This window comes from Triturus cristatus, chromosome 7 (assembly GCF_964204655.1).
Source record: "Triturus cristatus chromosome 7, aTriCri1.1, whole genome shotgun sequence".
Taxonomy (NCBI): domain Eukaryota; kingdom Metazoa; phylum Chordata; class Amphibia; order Caudata; family Salamandridae; genus Triturus; species Triturus cristatus.
In genome coordinates, this window is record NC_140590.1 from 1472888703 (window position 1) to 1472905349 (window position 16647).

Below are 16647 nucleotides of genomic sequence, written 5' to 3' on the forward strand. Positions count from 1 at the left end.
ATCACAGTCCCCATATTATATGCCACCTTTAAAATGTAATCATGGTTTAATGTTAACTTGGAAAGAGCCATTTTTGTTAATATGATAACTAGGCACAGGTAACTATTCAAACCCAGCTAAAATATCTCTAAAGATAAGGTCAAGTTGCTTGAGATGATACGAGCATTCCAAGTTTGACCTTCCTCAGAAGAGGCCTTCCTGTTCTTTCTATACCCGGAGACAGCTTATCTTTGAGCATTGTGTTAGCCAGGGGCCATTACTTCTTTATGCAGTAGGTGGGGCCTCCTCCTCAGGAGTTGAAATGCTCAGGATTAGGGCAGCTTCTGGCTTGGTAGAGACTGAATGTTGCTTACGTTAATACCTGAACATATGCCTGAGTGGAAAGTCCCAACAATAGGTATTTTTTAAATGTAAATGTAAATGTGTATGTGCTTATATAGCACCGAATCACCCCTAGGGGTATCTCAGCGCTGTACTCATACCGCTTAAGGAACCCTTCCTGGCTTTCCGTGTGAAGTGTCCACTCCGGGGCACCCCCATGGTGAAGCCAGGCATCCCAGCACTGTTGGGGCCGTTGTGGAGATTAAGCAAGCTATTGCCCAGAGTTGCAGCGTGGGACCCATGATTAGAATAGGCACTGAAGCGAGAATATCCAGTCCGGGGAATTTATAGCCCGAGACCCTGCCGCGGCGGGAATCGAACCCTGGTCCCGGACCAGTGCTCTGCATCGAGATCTGCCGCTCTAACCATTGAGCCACACTTCTCCACTAGAGGTGGAAAATAATGTTTCAGAGATCTCATCTTCTCTTTGGTGCATACTCTGAAATATCTTGATAAATTGAGATCTTATCTCTTTCAAATTGTATATCCACGCTCAATCTGGCCGCCAAGGCGATCTCTTACTTTAGTTGATAAAAGTGTACCTTGGTTGGCACATCAGGGGCCAGATTCCTTGGATGCAATCTAAAATGTTCTTCCCCTTTGAGGCTCCCGGGATGCTGTTGAACAATTTCTGTACATGGTTCTCCAGTTCTCCATTGGCGGTTTCCTCGTTGATCACTTTAATGTATAGATTAAGTCTGAAACTATTTTCTTTATGGTCTCCTTTTTCCTTTATGATTTGTTGATCTTTTTTTTCAGAATTGACACTCATTCAAGCAGTTCATCCTCTTGATGAGAAATTTCCGTGGAAGGTCTTCAATTGCTCCACGCTAGTTTTTTTTCTTCTGCAAATGGTGGTTGGAGTCAGTTAGTGTTTTGGAGACAACATGTCACAAAAATGATGGGTCCTCTCACAGTTCTTGATTAAGGACTTTTACATCACCATTAGTGGCTGGTGCTGGAATGTTGCATAAGATTTGTTTGTTCGTAGGAGGAAGACAGGTTCTCTGCTCATCTTTTCCACAGTCACGTAGGCAAACGCTTTGTTAATTGAGGGAGTTTTAGGTGCTTTTTGCTTGTCGGCAGCCATGTTTCTTCCCAATTCCATTAGAGATAGTAGTTGTGGGGTATCACGTATAATGTGAGGAGCGAACAGTACGATAACATATCAAGTGCCTTTTCCCCTAAGTAACAACAGGCGACGCGCCAGACTCTGTGTCCACTTAGAGGGACCCGTATTGAAGTGTTCCTAAGTGATTTCAGTCTTTCAAGCATGCGATAGATGAGGATTCGAGGGGAGAGAAGCCTGATATCCTGCCCAAAAAATCTGAAGCGATAGCCTCGGAAAGTCCTTGTATCGTCGTAATATTTAAGGGGCCAAGGATCCCAAACTCTCTATGGTAAACTCGTGCAGTATTTTCAGCTTTGTTTATTGAGTAGACATTTGGAAATGAATTTGTTTGAGAACATGACATACTATATCAAATTTATGACTTCAACCCTTTCCATTAGCCAGTGCAATAGACAAAGTTTCAGGAGAAGTTATGGTACATTACATTTTCAACTCTAACGCAAGGGGCTAAATACATGAGATGAAAAGCTGTTCTCCTTCAATGTTGTATGGTCACAGTGGACATTCAATTGTGGTTCTGGCACTTGCTATTTGTGTTTATTTTATATTTGAAGTGCCAACAATGTTGTAACAGTCTACTTGAGGGGTTAACAAAAAAATAATGAATTGACTTAAAATCCATACAAACTACAGTATTTAGACAAATGTACACTAGTGTCACAATTTACCAGCAATGATCAATTAAGAATTACTTTTACGAGGATAGACCTGAGCGATACATTAATGGCTGTTGTCTGTTGCACAGGAGCTACTTGAAGATGGACACATGGACCAGTTCCACAAAGGCCTGGTGGACCTTAACATGGACTCTGCTGAAGAGCTGCACTCGTACATCCAGAAGCTGAGCCAAGCTATTGAGCAGACCAAGCAGAAGATCTTGCAGGCTGAAGCCAGCGTGGAGGTGGTGGATAGCAAGCTCCAAGTAAGTCCCTGTCATAGCTGCCCTCTCATCTGACAATATCCTCATAGTTCTAAAGGTGCTCCTTGTCTCAACACTCCCCAATTAACTTGCCCTCTCTGTCATTATCTTTAGGGTTTTTGCTTGCAAACCTTATCAGTTATCTTTCTTTCTGGAGCTCTACCTGTAGCTGGGTCTGTGTTCTATACAACCCCTTAAGTTAAAAAATAGAGAACCAGATCCCATGACCTAGTTTGATATGCTCCTGGGTTTTACTAGTGAAATTGCTGAAACAATGTTTTCTGTGTCTGAATTGGTCCTACGGGCAGGTGATGTCTGAATATTATATTGGGCATTTTCCTGGGGAAAATGCATGGCAGTATTTGCCTTATTTTGTCAATATACTGCATATTATAACCCATTGACCAAGGGGCTGCAGTCATTTTTGAGGGTAGGATCGCAGTGTGATGTGCACAGTAGATGCTCGCCTTGTGAACATATTGCAATTACTAGTACACACGTGAGGTCATATAAATACCTTTCTACCTCCGATTCATTTTACTATGATAATGCAACTTCTTGTTCGATCTCTCTACCTAAATGATCTAATTTATGAAGGCAGTCGGAAGAATGATCGCAGAAATTGTTTAAAACGTGGACACAGAGTAGACGTTGGCAACTTCGTGGTTTTTTTTTTTGTGCGTTTTATTTTTAGTTATTCTTTTTACTTGCCTGAAAATGCAAGTAACTTTTCATCTTTTAAGAAATAGCACTTACTAGAAGTTGAGTGTGCGTGTCAACTGCTGTGTCAATGATTATAATAACTCTTGACGCATACCGGAGTAAACCTCGACGGTTAGACTGAGCGTATTTTTTTGTTTAAATCTCTTTTATTAAGTTTGTAAACAAAGAAAATATTAACAAACACCAGGCAATAGGCAGTAGTAGTGAGGCAAGAATACAGTGTATACATCGTTGGTCCACTTCAGTGAAGTTATAAAAGATACAGCACGCCACTTAGCCTTCAAATACGAAAACGACAAGAGGACTCGGTATGGCAAGATAGATAGGAGAAGCGCCCTCCCGGCTCAGAAACGCCAATACTAACCAAGCATAAAGGAGTCCTCAATTGCTTGAGTCTGATATGCCTGGGCGATTATATTTGCGTCTACTATAGACCTGTAGATTGCGTGGTGCAATGATTGTGAAAGCTGAAGAGACAGTAGTGTATTGCCAAGCAATAAGTACAGCAAAAGGATAAGAACTTGGATAGCAATAACAATTATAACAAAAAGGGTTAACCTGACTGTGGATTATTACTGCAGGCCCTAGTGGTGGGTAACATGTCATTGAAAACATCATAGGCTTGTTAAGATCTGTTAGTAACCAGCTTACCAGGGACCAACAGCCTCTAGAAGCACAAATTGCAGCCTGCAACAAGGTATTTGGGGGGGGGGGAAGCTCCCATTTCTGCTAGCCTGTGAAGAAAGAAAGAGCCAGAACAAAAAGCTAGAGAAGGAAAGATAAGAGAAAAGAAGAAGAAGAGGAGGGAAGAGGAGATGGTGCAGTGTTCCATTTGCGAGGACGAGCTATGGTGGAAGAGGAATGAGTCACCAGGTCAGAGCGTCAGACCCAACCACCCCATGGGAGGACTGTTCACCCCCACCCGCCTATCCCAGCTCCTCCTCATAGGATTCTCCCCAGGGAGCAGAACGTTGTCGAACAGTTGGAGGGCTCGTAAGCGGGGAGTGACAGATCGAGCATGTTCCACTTTAGAGGGATGTGAAACTAGGGGTTGCCAAGTGTGCTTGAATTTAGCATCAGTGTGGGCTAGACAATGGGAGAGGAGCTCCATCGCCATTACCTGCCATAGACGGGTGAGCGACACCGAGGGGGGGGGGGGGTCAAGGCCTTCTTCCAATGGAGCGCTATAACCTGCTTCACCGCATTAAGCATGTGGAAGATCAAGTGCCAGTCCGAGTGAGTCATTGCTTTAAGAGACCTCGGCCGGAGTCCTAGAATCGTTACCCCTGGGGCACTCGGAATGGGAAAGCCCACCACCTCCCTGATGTGGCTCAAGACCTCCTTCCAAAAAATCGTTCTAAGGGGCCAAGACCACCATATGTGAATGAGTGAACCTGGGGCGGTTCGGCAACGCCAGAAAATAGGTGTGGAATTGGGGAACATCTTTTGCAACCTGAGGGAGGTGTAATACCAATGGGTCATGATTTTGTAAGCTGTCTCCTGTTGCGCAATGTTTTTAAAAGTGCCAGGAATGTCCCTCCATAATTGTTCCCAGTGGTCAGGGAGAATGTCTTCCTCAAGATCTGTGTGCCAGCGTTGTTGATAGGTATGAGATGGTAGCGCATGTGAGTGTTCAAGGACCTTGTAAGTCCTAGAGATTAGGCCTTGGGAGCCATCAAAAGAGTGGACTAAGGATTCAAAGGGGGTAAGTTGGCGCGTGGCGCCCTCTGTGTATGAAGGAGCATGTAGCCAATGGCGAATTTGAAGGTATTCCAAACGCGCTGTGTTGGGGAGGTGAAATTCCTGCCTGCATTGCTCAAAAGATTTAAAAATCCCCCCCTCAGATAGAACTGCGATTGTACGACACTCTCCAGCTGCCCATGCAGGAAAGTATGCAGGCTGGAGGGCTGGTGGAAACCCCGGGTTGCGCGCCAAGGGTGTGTGAGGGGAGGGAAAGGAGGAAAGACCTCGGGCCACTGCAATTCTGTCCCATACCTCTAGAACCGTTCGCGTTGGGGTAGCAATATAGGCGTTACGATGGCGAGCACCCCTCTGCAACCAAGCCAGATCCCATAGCGGGCGGCAGGCCATAGCTCTGTCCATGTGGAACCAATGCTTCTCGCTTTCGCGAGCCACCCACTCTGAGACATAGCGCAGATGCGACGGCCAATAATAAACAAGAAAATCGGGGGACGCCAGCCATACTTTGGTAGAAAATCGTGGCCTCCCCCACCCCAAATAAACGCAGTAACCTCCACTTGAAGGCTCAGAATGTCCCTTTGGGGGATAGGGGTTGGAAGTGCTTGGAAGAGGTCAAGGATCTTGGGAAGAATGAACATCTTGAACGTGTTGAGGCGGCCCAGCCAGGAAATAGGTAGCGATTTCCATCGCCGGAGGACATCTTGAACTGAATTTCTACAAGCGGGCCAATTTGCCTGTGTCCACTAGTCCAGATTAGCTGTGACGTTAATACTTAGATAGCGTATGGATTGGGAGGCCCACTGGAAGGGGATGCCGTACCCAAGCTCCTCAAGCTGTTGCAAAGAGAGGCCTCTAATTTCCGCCGATTGGCAGATGGCAATCGCCAGGGGCTCCACGGCCAGGGCAAAGAGCAAAGCCGATGAAGGACACCCCTGGCGCGTGCCCCGATTGATGGAGAAGGGTGGGCTAAGAAGACTTGAGTCTGATCTGTGCTAATGGCGCAGCATAGGGGGCCATGATCTGGGCAATCATGACCGGGCCCACGCCTATCTTTTGCAACACCGCCATGAGAAAGGACTAGTCTACCCGGTCGAATGCCTTCTCGGCATCGAGGGAAATGAGAACATCCGGGATGTTACGACATTGTACCTTTTCCACCAAGTGGGCTACTCACCGGAGACTGTCCGCCCCTTGTCATTTGTGTATGAAGCCCACCTGGTCGGGCTCGATCAGACCAGGTAGATGGGGAGCTAGACGTTAAGCTAATATTTTGGTATATAATTTAACAGTGACATTTAGCAAAGAAATGGGGCGTTATGAAGCACAAGATGTTGGGTCTTTCCCAGGCTTGGGGATAAGCGCTATTTCGGCTCCGGCCATTGTCGGTGTGACAGTCATTGTATCGGCAAAGGAGTTAAAGAGTCGCAGCAACAGTGCCTGCAGCTCTGGGAGAAAAATACGATAGAATGATATCGTAAGGCCATCTGGGCCTGGAGTCTTGCCAATAGGAAAACTTTTCAATGCTTTTTGAAGTTCTTCTGCAGTGATGGGTTTGTCCAATTGTTGTTTATGAAAAGGAGCTAGTGGCGTCCAAGGACTGGAGTCCATAAAGGGGTCTTTCTTATCCCTACAGGTGACACCCTGTTCATAGAGCGCGGAGAAGAAAGAGGTAAACGCATGATGCTTGGCTGATTCTGAGGTAGCCACCCCGCAGTGCGATCTTGGAGATGTGGATACGGGAAACCTGTAGACGAAGACGACGCGCCAACAGGGAGCCTACCTTGTTGCCGCCGCCATAGAATTTCTGCTTCAGAGCTAGGAGGGAGTGTTCTGCTTTGTTGACCATTAGAGCCTTAAGTTGGCCCTGAAGCGAGGCCAGCTGCTTCTGGGTCTGTCTAGATGGCGCACTATGCCCCTGTTTTTCCAGCAGTTTGATATCGCGAGCTAGATTGGTTTCAACCAGGTGGGATTCCTGCATGCGGGCGATGGAGATGGATGTAATGACGCCTCGAATAGTGGCCTTGAAGGCATCCCATAGAACATGCCCATTAGTGTCCTGGAGGTCATTAGCTACAAAATAGGACTGAATCGCCTGGCGTATTTCGGCCACATTGACCTGGTCCCGTAAGGCATGTGGAGGAAGTCGTCACCGAGGAGCGGAGCAGGGGTTCCTGCCCATATTCGTCAAGGTAACCTCCAGGTGGGCATGGTCCGAGATAGATATATCCGAGATCGCCGCTGAGTCCTTAGAGAGAATGAGAGACTGGGACAGGAAGAAATAGTCGATTTGTGAGTGAAAGCAGTGAACATGGGAGTAAAAGGTGTAATCCTTAGTCCCAGGTTCTTTGTATCGCCACGCGTCTGAGACCCAAGGCTTCCAAATCCTGCTTGAGTGCCGCAGACATTGCACCAGTGCCCTGGAAGGAAGATGTGGTGCGATCTAGGCTGGGGCCGCACACTAGATTAAAATCACCCCCGAGGAGGGTAGGGTTAGGCTCCTGGGACATCAAGTCCTTAAGCAAGGTCTGGAGATATGTATCTTATGCATGGTTAGGTGCATAAACATTGAGCATAGTGTGTGCCTTAACATGGATGAGTAGAATAAGTTTTAAATAACGCCCCTCCTTGTCGCGCAGCTCCCGAGAAACCTGTACAGGGCTTCCCACCTTAAAAAGAATAGCCACCCCTGCCGTTTTAGTCTGCGCTGACGCCCAGAACTGCTTGGGGAACCTAGGGTGGAACATGCGCTGCGTGTCTGTACGTAAGAGATGGGTTTCCTGGAGGAAAATGACGTCTGGGTCATAAATAAGGAGGTAGCGCCACACCTGCCTTCTCTTATTGGGGGCATTGAGGCCTTTTACATTGAGGGATATACATTTAAGTTGTGCCATCGTCGACTACAGACATAATATAGCACAGGCAATTGTGCAAGCCTCCATACCACTCTCCCTTGGATCCCGACCTAAGTGGGGCTGGCGTCGGGTGGAAAAGAGGATGGGGAGGTAGACAGGATTTGCTTGAATGGGTAGTAGAGTAACCCCTCTCCCATGCCGAGGAGCTCCTACGCCAAGGATATAGGATGTCATGATATATCTGTGCTCTCCCCCCAATAGACCAGAGAAAGGAGAAGAAAAGAGAGAAAAAAGGATAGGGTAAAGAATAACAAACCGAGCAGTCAAAAGGCCAACAGTGCCAAAGTACACCATCCAAGTCCAGGAGCGGTCCAATGGCGCAAACCAGGGCGGCTCTAAGGAAGTCACTCCCCACAGGGACTAAGGGAATGGCGGGGCGTGCCAGCAAATACAGGAGGTCGACCCACCACAGTGTTATGGGGAAGTGCGGGGTCCCCCCAGGAGTAAGTCCCCCGGTCCTATTGTGGGACCATGTCCGTGTATCGCAGCCAGAGAAAGGATACCAGAGGTCCCCATGTCGCCGGGACAATTCTAGAAGGTTCGGACTCATGGAGAAGGCAAGTGGCTGTGATACCAGGATGAAGAGTCACCCCCCTCCAGCCACAAAAGGTCTAAACCATGTCAAGGGGCCACCACCCCAGTGCCGGAGCCAGAGGGGGGCCCCGACAGGCAGCCCCGTCCTTCTGAAGATTGCGACGCCTCTATGGATTTTAAATTGTGGACATCTCACTTGCTTTAGAGGCTCTAGTACGAGGAGGAGGGAACTTCGATCGCTCAGGGCGGAGGGGACTCTGTGTCCGCAGAGGTAGAGGTGTAGGGCTTAGGGTCGGGAGAGAGATGAAGCAACTGACAAGCCTCCTTGAACGATCCCAATGATCTGCGTTTGCCCTCCCACTGGAAAATCAGGGCGAAAGGATGGCTCTACTGGTACTTGATGTTCAATTCTTTAAGTTTGTCTGTCACTTGCTTGAAGTCTCTGCGGCGTCGCAAAGTGATTGGTGAGAGCTCTTGAAAGATTTGGATTTTGTGGCCCTCATATGTCAGTTCTTCAGTGGTCCGAGACGCTCTGAGGATCGCCTCCTTTTCCGTGAAGAAGTGCACCCGGGTCAGGATGTCAGGGATCAGGTTGGCCTTCCCAGCCGGAGGAGCAACTCGGTGCACTCTGTCCAGCGTAGGGGGCGAGGCATCATCATCACCCCAGATCGTTTGGAGGAGATCTGCGACATAGGTCATGATGTCCTGACCCTCTGCTCCCCGTGGAAAACCCCTGATGCAGAGGTTGTTCTAGCGGCTTCTATTTTCTAAATCTTCCTGCTTAGTTTGGAGTTCCACATGTTGCTCCTCAAGTGCCGTCACGCGGTGCCAGACTTCCTCCCGATCCTCTGTCCTCGTGTCGAGGGTTCTTTCGAGATCGTCCACTCTCGTGCCAATTTCGGTTACGTCTCGCCGGATGTCTTTTAGGCAGGTTTTGACCTCTGTTTTGAGAGAATTAATTTCAGACTTTATTTCCTGAAGGAAGTTGGACATAAAGGATTGGGTGATAGGGCTGGTTTCAGCGGCTTCCGAAGAGGTTGCCATTGTAGAGACCTTTTGGGTAGGCGCCGAGGTAGTTTTAGTCCACAGGTCTGCCACTGATGCGTCCTTGGAGGCTGGCTGTACCGTGGCTTTCGCCGATTTGGTGCGGGGCATGACTTAGACAGAGGGCACTCCCAACCTGTGGAGGATTCTGCTAGCGTCCAGCACTTAAGTCCCCCTCTGGAACGGCACCATACACAACCGTGAGGGCAGGCTGGCAACCAGGGTTAACCGCATACAGAAGGAGTCGCGGCTACGACGGAGACAGTGTAAGTGACTCCGGGGGGCCGCCACGGCACAAGGAGAAGATATGTGGGAGGCGGGACAAACCCCAGGTGCTGTCCGACTACCCAGCCGATCTCCTCGCCTCCACGCTGAGTCTATTCGTGCCCCCTTGCCTGACAGGCCCCTGGCTCACCCTTGGCACGTCCACCAAGGAGGTTTCTCTATAGGATCTCTCGTCAGCTCTTTTGCCTTCCTGGGGGCAATACAAAGGAACTGTCGCTGTTGAGAGCTGTGGGTCACAACACGACTCATCCCACGCAGTTCTCCAGGGGGGAGCAGGGATGTAGGGGCTGGGGGTCAGGGGCCGATAACTCCCTGGTTCAGGCCTTGACGTACGGGTGGAAAGGCAGCTCAATGGAAGGCCCTGCCACATGAAAGCTGCAGGCTCAGGCGGGGGTGCTGTGTCCTGCTAAGGCCCAGGTGCGGCAAAGCTCTGCACGGAATGCTGTCGCGGCGCCCCCCCCTCCCCCCACCAAACTCTACCAGTCCAGGAGTGTTGGACTTGGCCCTTTTTGCAGAGTCATCCCTAAACTTTTTGCCTTTCTCCTAGTCTTTTTTCTGACATGGTGTTGGTGGTTTTAGGACTGCTGTCCAGTGTAAAGTGCGTGTGCTTTCTGTGATAAATATGGTAAGATTGGTCTACACCTGTTTGGCCTATTTAATTTACCTGTCAGTCCCTTGTAAGCTGGTAAATTAAATGCTACTGGTTGGCTTGCAGCGCTGATTGCGCCACCCACCAAAGTAGCCTTTCAAACATATCCCAGGCCTCTGCCATTGTAGGGCCTGTGCGCGCAGTGTTACTGCCGCTGTCACATGGCACCTAAAGTGTGCGCCATGTGTGTGACCCCTCCTTTTACTACCTGTCTGTCGCCCTTAAGGTAGGCCCTAGCTAGCCCTATGGGCAGGGTGCATTGTAGGTAAAAGGTAGGACATGTACCTTAAGTGTGTGACATGTCCTAGTAGTGACATGTCCTAGTAGTGACAAACAGCCATTTTAGTTTCTCACCACTGTGAGGCTCCCCTCCCATAGGAATGCATTGGCAATTCCCTGATGAGTGTTTCAGTGGTAATTCCTGATATGAGAGGAGCGGTCAAGTTTGGTATATTTGGAGTAGTGATAATAAATGCTACGCAATGGTGTGTGCAGATTTATTATAACTATTTTAGAAATGCTACTTTTAGAAGTTGGCATTTCTGTGTACTATGAGTCTGCCTGCCTGATGTGGATTGCATGTCTGGCGTTGGAGTGACAGGGGCTGGTAAGGTGTGTGTGTGTGTGGCTCCGGGAGGGGCAGGGTGAGCCAGCGCTAGGCTGAATAGGGCATCTGCATTTGAATTAGTGGGAGGAGTAGTCCCCTGACCCTGAATAGGTCTGTGCCTGCCTATGTGAATGCTGGCTCCGCCCCCTGTGGTGTGTCTGATGACGAGCCCCCACCTGACAAAGGGTAAGGGGAGCCTTGTCAACAAAGTGCTCCAAAACCCCCCAGAATCAGTTTCGGCTGGTTCCCCCACGCCCTGTGCCAGGGCAGGCAAAGAGAATATGGGTATAAATATTGGGGCTGTGACCCCATGAAAATGTTGTGCTTTGTGCTTCCAGGCGACTTGCTGCTGCTGGGCCCCAGGAGGAACCGTCACGAGGGACTGCCTCCCTGTTGGATGGCCTTGTGTGCTGGCCTGCCTGGGCCCAGCTGTGTTCCCTGGACCTTGAGGACTTTAGCGCCCGGAGAGCGCTTACTCTTTATTTCCAGAAGAGGAGCGCCTGGCCTCTGCAGCGCTGGGCTGCAGAGGCGGCTCGAGGGAATCCCGGCGTGGGGAATCCCCTGCCCAGCGTGAGAAGAAGAGCGGGAGCCCAACCCGCGTTCAGGCATATTGGATTGCCGCCTTGTGGGTATTTTTTTGGCGGCAGAGCGGGAGCCCAACCCCGCCTTGCCGGTGCCACTGGTGAGAGGGAGCCCACCCCGCATTGTGGCCTCTTTATTGCAGCGGGTGCCCACCCCGCTTTGTGTGCTTTCCGGGAGCCCACTCCGCCTTGCTGCTGATTTGAATAGCGGGTGCCCACCCCGCATTGCTGCTTACTTAGCGGGTACCCACCCCGCTGTGGTGTTTTATGTTACGGCGGGAGCCCACCCCGCACTTCGCCGCAAGAAGATCACAGCCGGAAGCGACCTGGAAGCCAAGCGGCCTTGCCTGGTTGTGGGCGGGGCCAAAGAAGTGCAGCGTAGGCAGAGTTGTGCCTGCAGGAGCCCACCCCACCCCGCCTCCGTGACTGGGAGCGAGAGGAAGTCGGCGCCTACCCGAGCAGGGCTCCCGTGTGCCGGTGGGAGGCCTGCGGGTTGCCCAGGAAGTCGCCGGAGAGCAAGCACCTGTCCACTCGCCCTCTGGCAGCAACGGAGACCCAAGGAGTCCCAAGAGAGCCCGGTGAGTGGGGCTGATTTGGGAGCAGTGGTGCTCCCGAGGCACTGTGAGTGCCCATGCTTGTTTTCTTTTTACAGCTGCACCGCAGTTGCAGGCAGCTGCAACGGTTGGGCAAGTTATTGGAGGAGTCCCAGAGGGGAGTTCCCAAGTGGCACGGTGGTGCCAGTGCCATTTTTCCTTTGGGGGCCAGTTGAGATGCAGAGTTCCAGAGTGGGGCTCTAACGGCACATTGGTGCCAGTGTCTTTGGTGCCAATCCCAGCTGCCCTGCTAGAGCGCAGGCAGCTGCAACGTTTGGGGGCCATTTCTTTTATTAAGGAAGGGTTTGACTGACCGCAGGTTCGGCAGTTGGCTTCTCGGAGCTGGAGCTCCGTAGGGAACCCTAACTTCATCCGCCCGAGCAGCGCTCCGCTGCCTTATTCTGCCATTTAAACCAACGATTCCTCAACCGGAATACAAGCAGATCCCCTGGAGCTGAATTCTGTCCTTCTCTGTACTTCCATCGCAGAGATATCTGTACTGACGGCAGTTTGACCGATCCTGGGCTCGCTAGTCACGAGCTAAGCAGAACAACTGAGGCGCAACACTTTCGCTCTCAACTGAGCAGCAGACCTCCTAAGCGATTCATGGCTGAGGCTCCGTTAGAAGCCTGCCAATAGTTTGGGGACGCTCAAAGCACGGAATGGAGACAACACTGATCCCCTGTGAGTCCCGCCCTCTATTTCCACCACTCACCGCAAGTTCGAAGACGGTGAGCGGGGTCATCTGTAACTTCACCGGGAGCTCTGGGAGGCTAGATGGTAAGCCTGGGGCTCTTGACCATGTCCTCCTTTAGTCCTTATGGGCAAGGCACTTTCAGCGAGTTCCAACTTTGTTCCTGCGCCTGATGCCAAAATGGAGCCCGCCATCGATCGTCGGCAGGGGTCAAAGCTACATCCAAAGGAGACCCTCTGCCCCCTTCTTTAGCGTAAAGGCAGCAAAATTTGTTTTGATACTACAATCTACTGCCCTGTCCTTCTGAGACGACCTTGATTAGCGATATTAATAATGCGAGTTAGACTCTAGAGTCGCCTCGCTTGTCCTGCTAGTGGCGGCTGTTTCTCCCTCTGGCGGTTATTACTCAACATCACGCGCTCCCCCTAAAGACATGCGGACCCTGGCTCTGTTCATCATGCCGATCCTCTGCTTAGTTTGCACCCCCTTTCATCTGGATTATAGAAAATTGTGGAGATCCTCTGAATTTGTACATCAAGGACTCATCCCCCCTGCCTGACCTCAAGATGGTCGCCTCAGTCATTGACTCTGTGAACTCTCCATCGACAGCTGTGACCTAGCCATTTTTACTGATGCCCGGTGGAGCTACCTCGCAAGCTAAAGGGGAGATGGGCTATGGATTCCCTCCTTGGCCATCACCTACCCAGCCAGGCCTTTGGCAAACTCTCCTGCGTCTCTCCTGACCGTATCTCCCTCCTCCCCCTTCACCCTACCCCCTACCGCTCTACTCTTCTCTTCTTTCCAGCTATTGACCCCTGCACTCACCCATCCTTGCTCATAGTTCCCACCCTGTTTATCCACTGGACTTTCGTATGTGAACTTTCCCTCGTCAGTTGAGACCTAGCTATTTGACTGATGCCCGATGGAGCTACCTTGTTTAGCTAAAGGGGAGACGGGCTGTGGATTCCCTCCTCTGACATCACCTACCCAGTCGGTCTTTGGCCATCAAAATAATGGGGTTGCCCTTAAAGTCAGGGACCTGGGAGTAGAATTAATACAAAAAACAATGGTCCTAACTCAGTTATTACCAAAAACAATAATCTCATCCAGTTATGTCTTTTCAAAATTTAGAGCTGAATTGCACAAAAAACTTTTTGGGAAAGCTCAGAATATTCAATATTCAAACATAAAGCGATGCAACATCCAATACTAGATTCATCATATATTTATTTACAAGAAGCATAAATTATAGCATGTTCGACACATGGTTGCTCCAGAGGGAACGTGCGTGAAACAAAGGTGCTGAGATGTGGTGTGTAGAAAGGTAGATTTGAAGGACAGTAGAGCAATATTTAAAAACCTTTACAGAGTACACGGTTATGATTCACCGTATGAGGTTGCCTGGTCACATTAAAGTAAACCCTAACCAGTTTCAATAATTCATACACAGAATTTAATTCATATTGTAGCACGTTTAGAGGATTGCGTGTACCAGGCTAAACAACAAGAGGGATGTCGACGTTTCGACCCGTCTAAAGGTGCAGAGGTAATTTGAGACCTTGACCGTGCGGGTCTTCTTCAGGACAACAGAGGGGGAATGAGGGGCAACCTGGCGTGGTCCTCAACTTGACTTGGTATCTAAAACAAGGAATGCAGTGATAAGGATGTTGCATTAAAAGTGTAAATGTACACCAGCAAAAGGGGGATAGTTGGCTTACCTAATGTATCCAGTTGATTATTTACCATAGATAACGTGTCACAGTCAATCAATTTCCATGCCAGTCGGTCTTTGGGCAGACTGCCCTTGTCTCTACTTCCGTCTTTGCCCTCATCCTCCCCCTTCACACTTACCCCTTCCCCCCCCTCCTCCCTACTTCTCTCACCTTTCTTTCCTCTTTCATTGTTGTTGCGTATTTTTGACGTAATGTGTAATTGTTATCTTTTTCTGTAACATTGTGTAACCAAATGTAAAGCGCTCCAATACCTACGGGTCTAGCCAGCGCTTTATAAAACTCATTAAATAAATAAATAAGGGGTGAGTTGCACCCCACACCCCAGTGCATCTGCGCACGGTGACATCGCTGCTTTGGCAGCTACGCCCTGACTTTGCGGGACATAGGGCATTTGAGCCCAGTGAAAGGCCAGTTGCCCTGGGGTCAGTTCAGTGTGGACTAGGGTGCTACGTGCACCTTTTCAGTGATACTGTGGTGCACTGTTTATGCCAAATGTGATGCTTACTGCATAATGTATTTTATGCCTAAGGTGATATATGCTGATGGTTTCCAAATGTGATTTATGCACCATGATTTATGCATAAAGTGTTTATGTTAGCGAGGCCTATTGCGTAATGTGTTTATGCTTAGGAGGGTATTGCATAATGTGTTTATGCTGGTGAGGCCTATTGCGTAATGTGCTTATGCTAATGAGGTTTGGGCCTAATGTGTTGTATGCCTAATGTGATAATGCGGAGGTCATTATTGTACCAGTAGTTACTGGTTGTGTTTTACATTTGCTACCTGCATTGTGATGGTTCTGACCGTGCCCGATTGACCGGCCCTGTATATAATCCCCTGTGAATATTGCCTAGTGCCAGTTGGCACAGTGTATATGTGTGGTTATGATCTAATGTGTTTATGATAATACAAAGGCTATTTTTGATATAACCTTGTGTGGAGTTTCTTTGGTGGTGTGCCTAGAGTGTTGCTGCTGTGTGTGTGTGTGTGTGTGTGTTGCGCAAACGCTTTACACATTGCCTCTGGGATAAGCCTGACTGCTCATGCCAAGCTACCAAGGGGGTGAGCAGGTGTGGAAATTTAGCTTGCAAACTGAACATTATCTGCGCCATCTTGCCCCTCCCCAGCACCACGCACAGCGAACGCACGGCTGCCATTTTAGGCACCCCACTCATTATCAATCGCCAGCGCGGTCCCCTTGGCGCTGCAAGCATCCCCCGCGCGCTGGCCACCCCCGCTCTCTCATACAGGCCATAAACCCTCTCCTTCTGCGCGACCCTGCTACGGAACCACATCCGACCGACATCCCATACATGGTCATGCCTCTCCTTTGATAACCCCCTTCCCCTGCGCCCCATTGTCCGAACTGGTCCCAGGCCATCACCTAGCCCTGCGGATGCAGTTTATTGCCCCTACTGTAAGGGAAACACCCCGCATCAAAGGGATTACAGTAGATCAAAGCCCCTACCCCCTGAGACCCGGCCGGTTGCACACACCGCCGGGAATTAGCGGAATTCCCTGCTGCGCGATAGCCATCTCCCACTGCGGGTAGGGTGGGAACTTCTACTGTATCTATGTGTGGGATCGGATCTGAGCCGGGGCTTCAGGGGATGTTCTTTCAGGCATCAAGAGAATCTCAAGAATATACTATGTGTAATAAAGCAATAAACCAGTGTATAAGAGACCAGGTCTCAGAGATGCAGTTAGAGCACCTCGTGACGATACCTTGCTGTCTGATCTGATGTGTTCTGCTCCGACGGAATAAAACTTTGTTTCCTGCCTTCCAGTCTCCGGCGCCTGCCTCTTTTATTGGTAAATTATCGAGTGGTATGAGAGGCGATTACCGCCGGGCAAATACTTGAAAGGTTATCGACTGAAACTGCCGCTACCATTTAACAATTGGCGTCCCAAACGTGGGGCCCATCAGCGACACGTGGATCCAGTGGGAGAGGTCCCGACGACAGAGTGAACGACTGCAACGATCGGGAGAGCTCCTGCCCAATAGACCCTCGTCTGGCAGCCGATCATCCGAACTTCACTGGTTCCGAGCAGACCTCTCTCGAGTGATCTACGGTCCTGACTGGGAACCATCAGGAGTGCCGCGGCAAATACGGAGAGTAGAGGACGATCGGGCGCTGGAGGCGGAAGACGAGAAACTG

General features: G+C 49.8%; 1 protein-coding gene across 1 annotated transcript in view; it reads left to right on the forward strand.

The window, feature by feature from the left end:
* ACTR5 (actin related protein 5) overlaps nucleotides 1–16647 on the forward strand; it is a 144828-nt gene that overhangs the window by 49472 nt on the left and 78709 nt on the right. The window contains exon 5 of the mRNA XM_085619239.1: nucleotides 2259–2435. Within this exon, the coding sequence (XP_085475365.1) occupies nucleotides 2259–2435 (177 nt within the window). The remainder of the gene's footprint in view (nucleotides 1–2258; nucleotides 2436–16647) is intronic.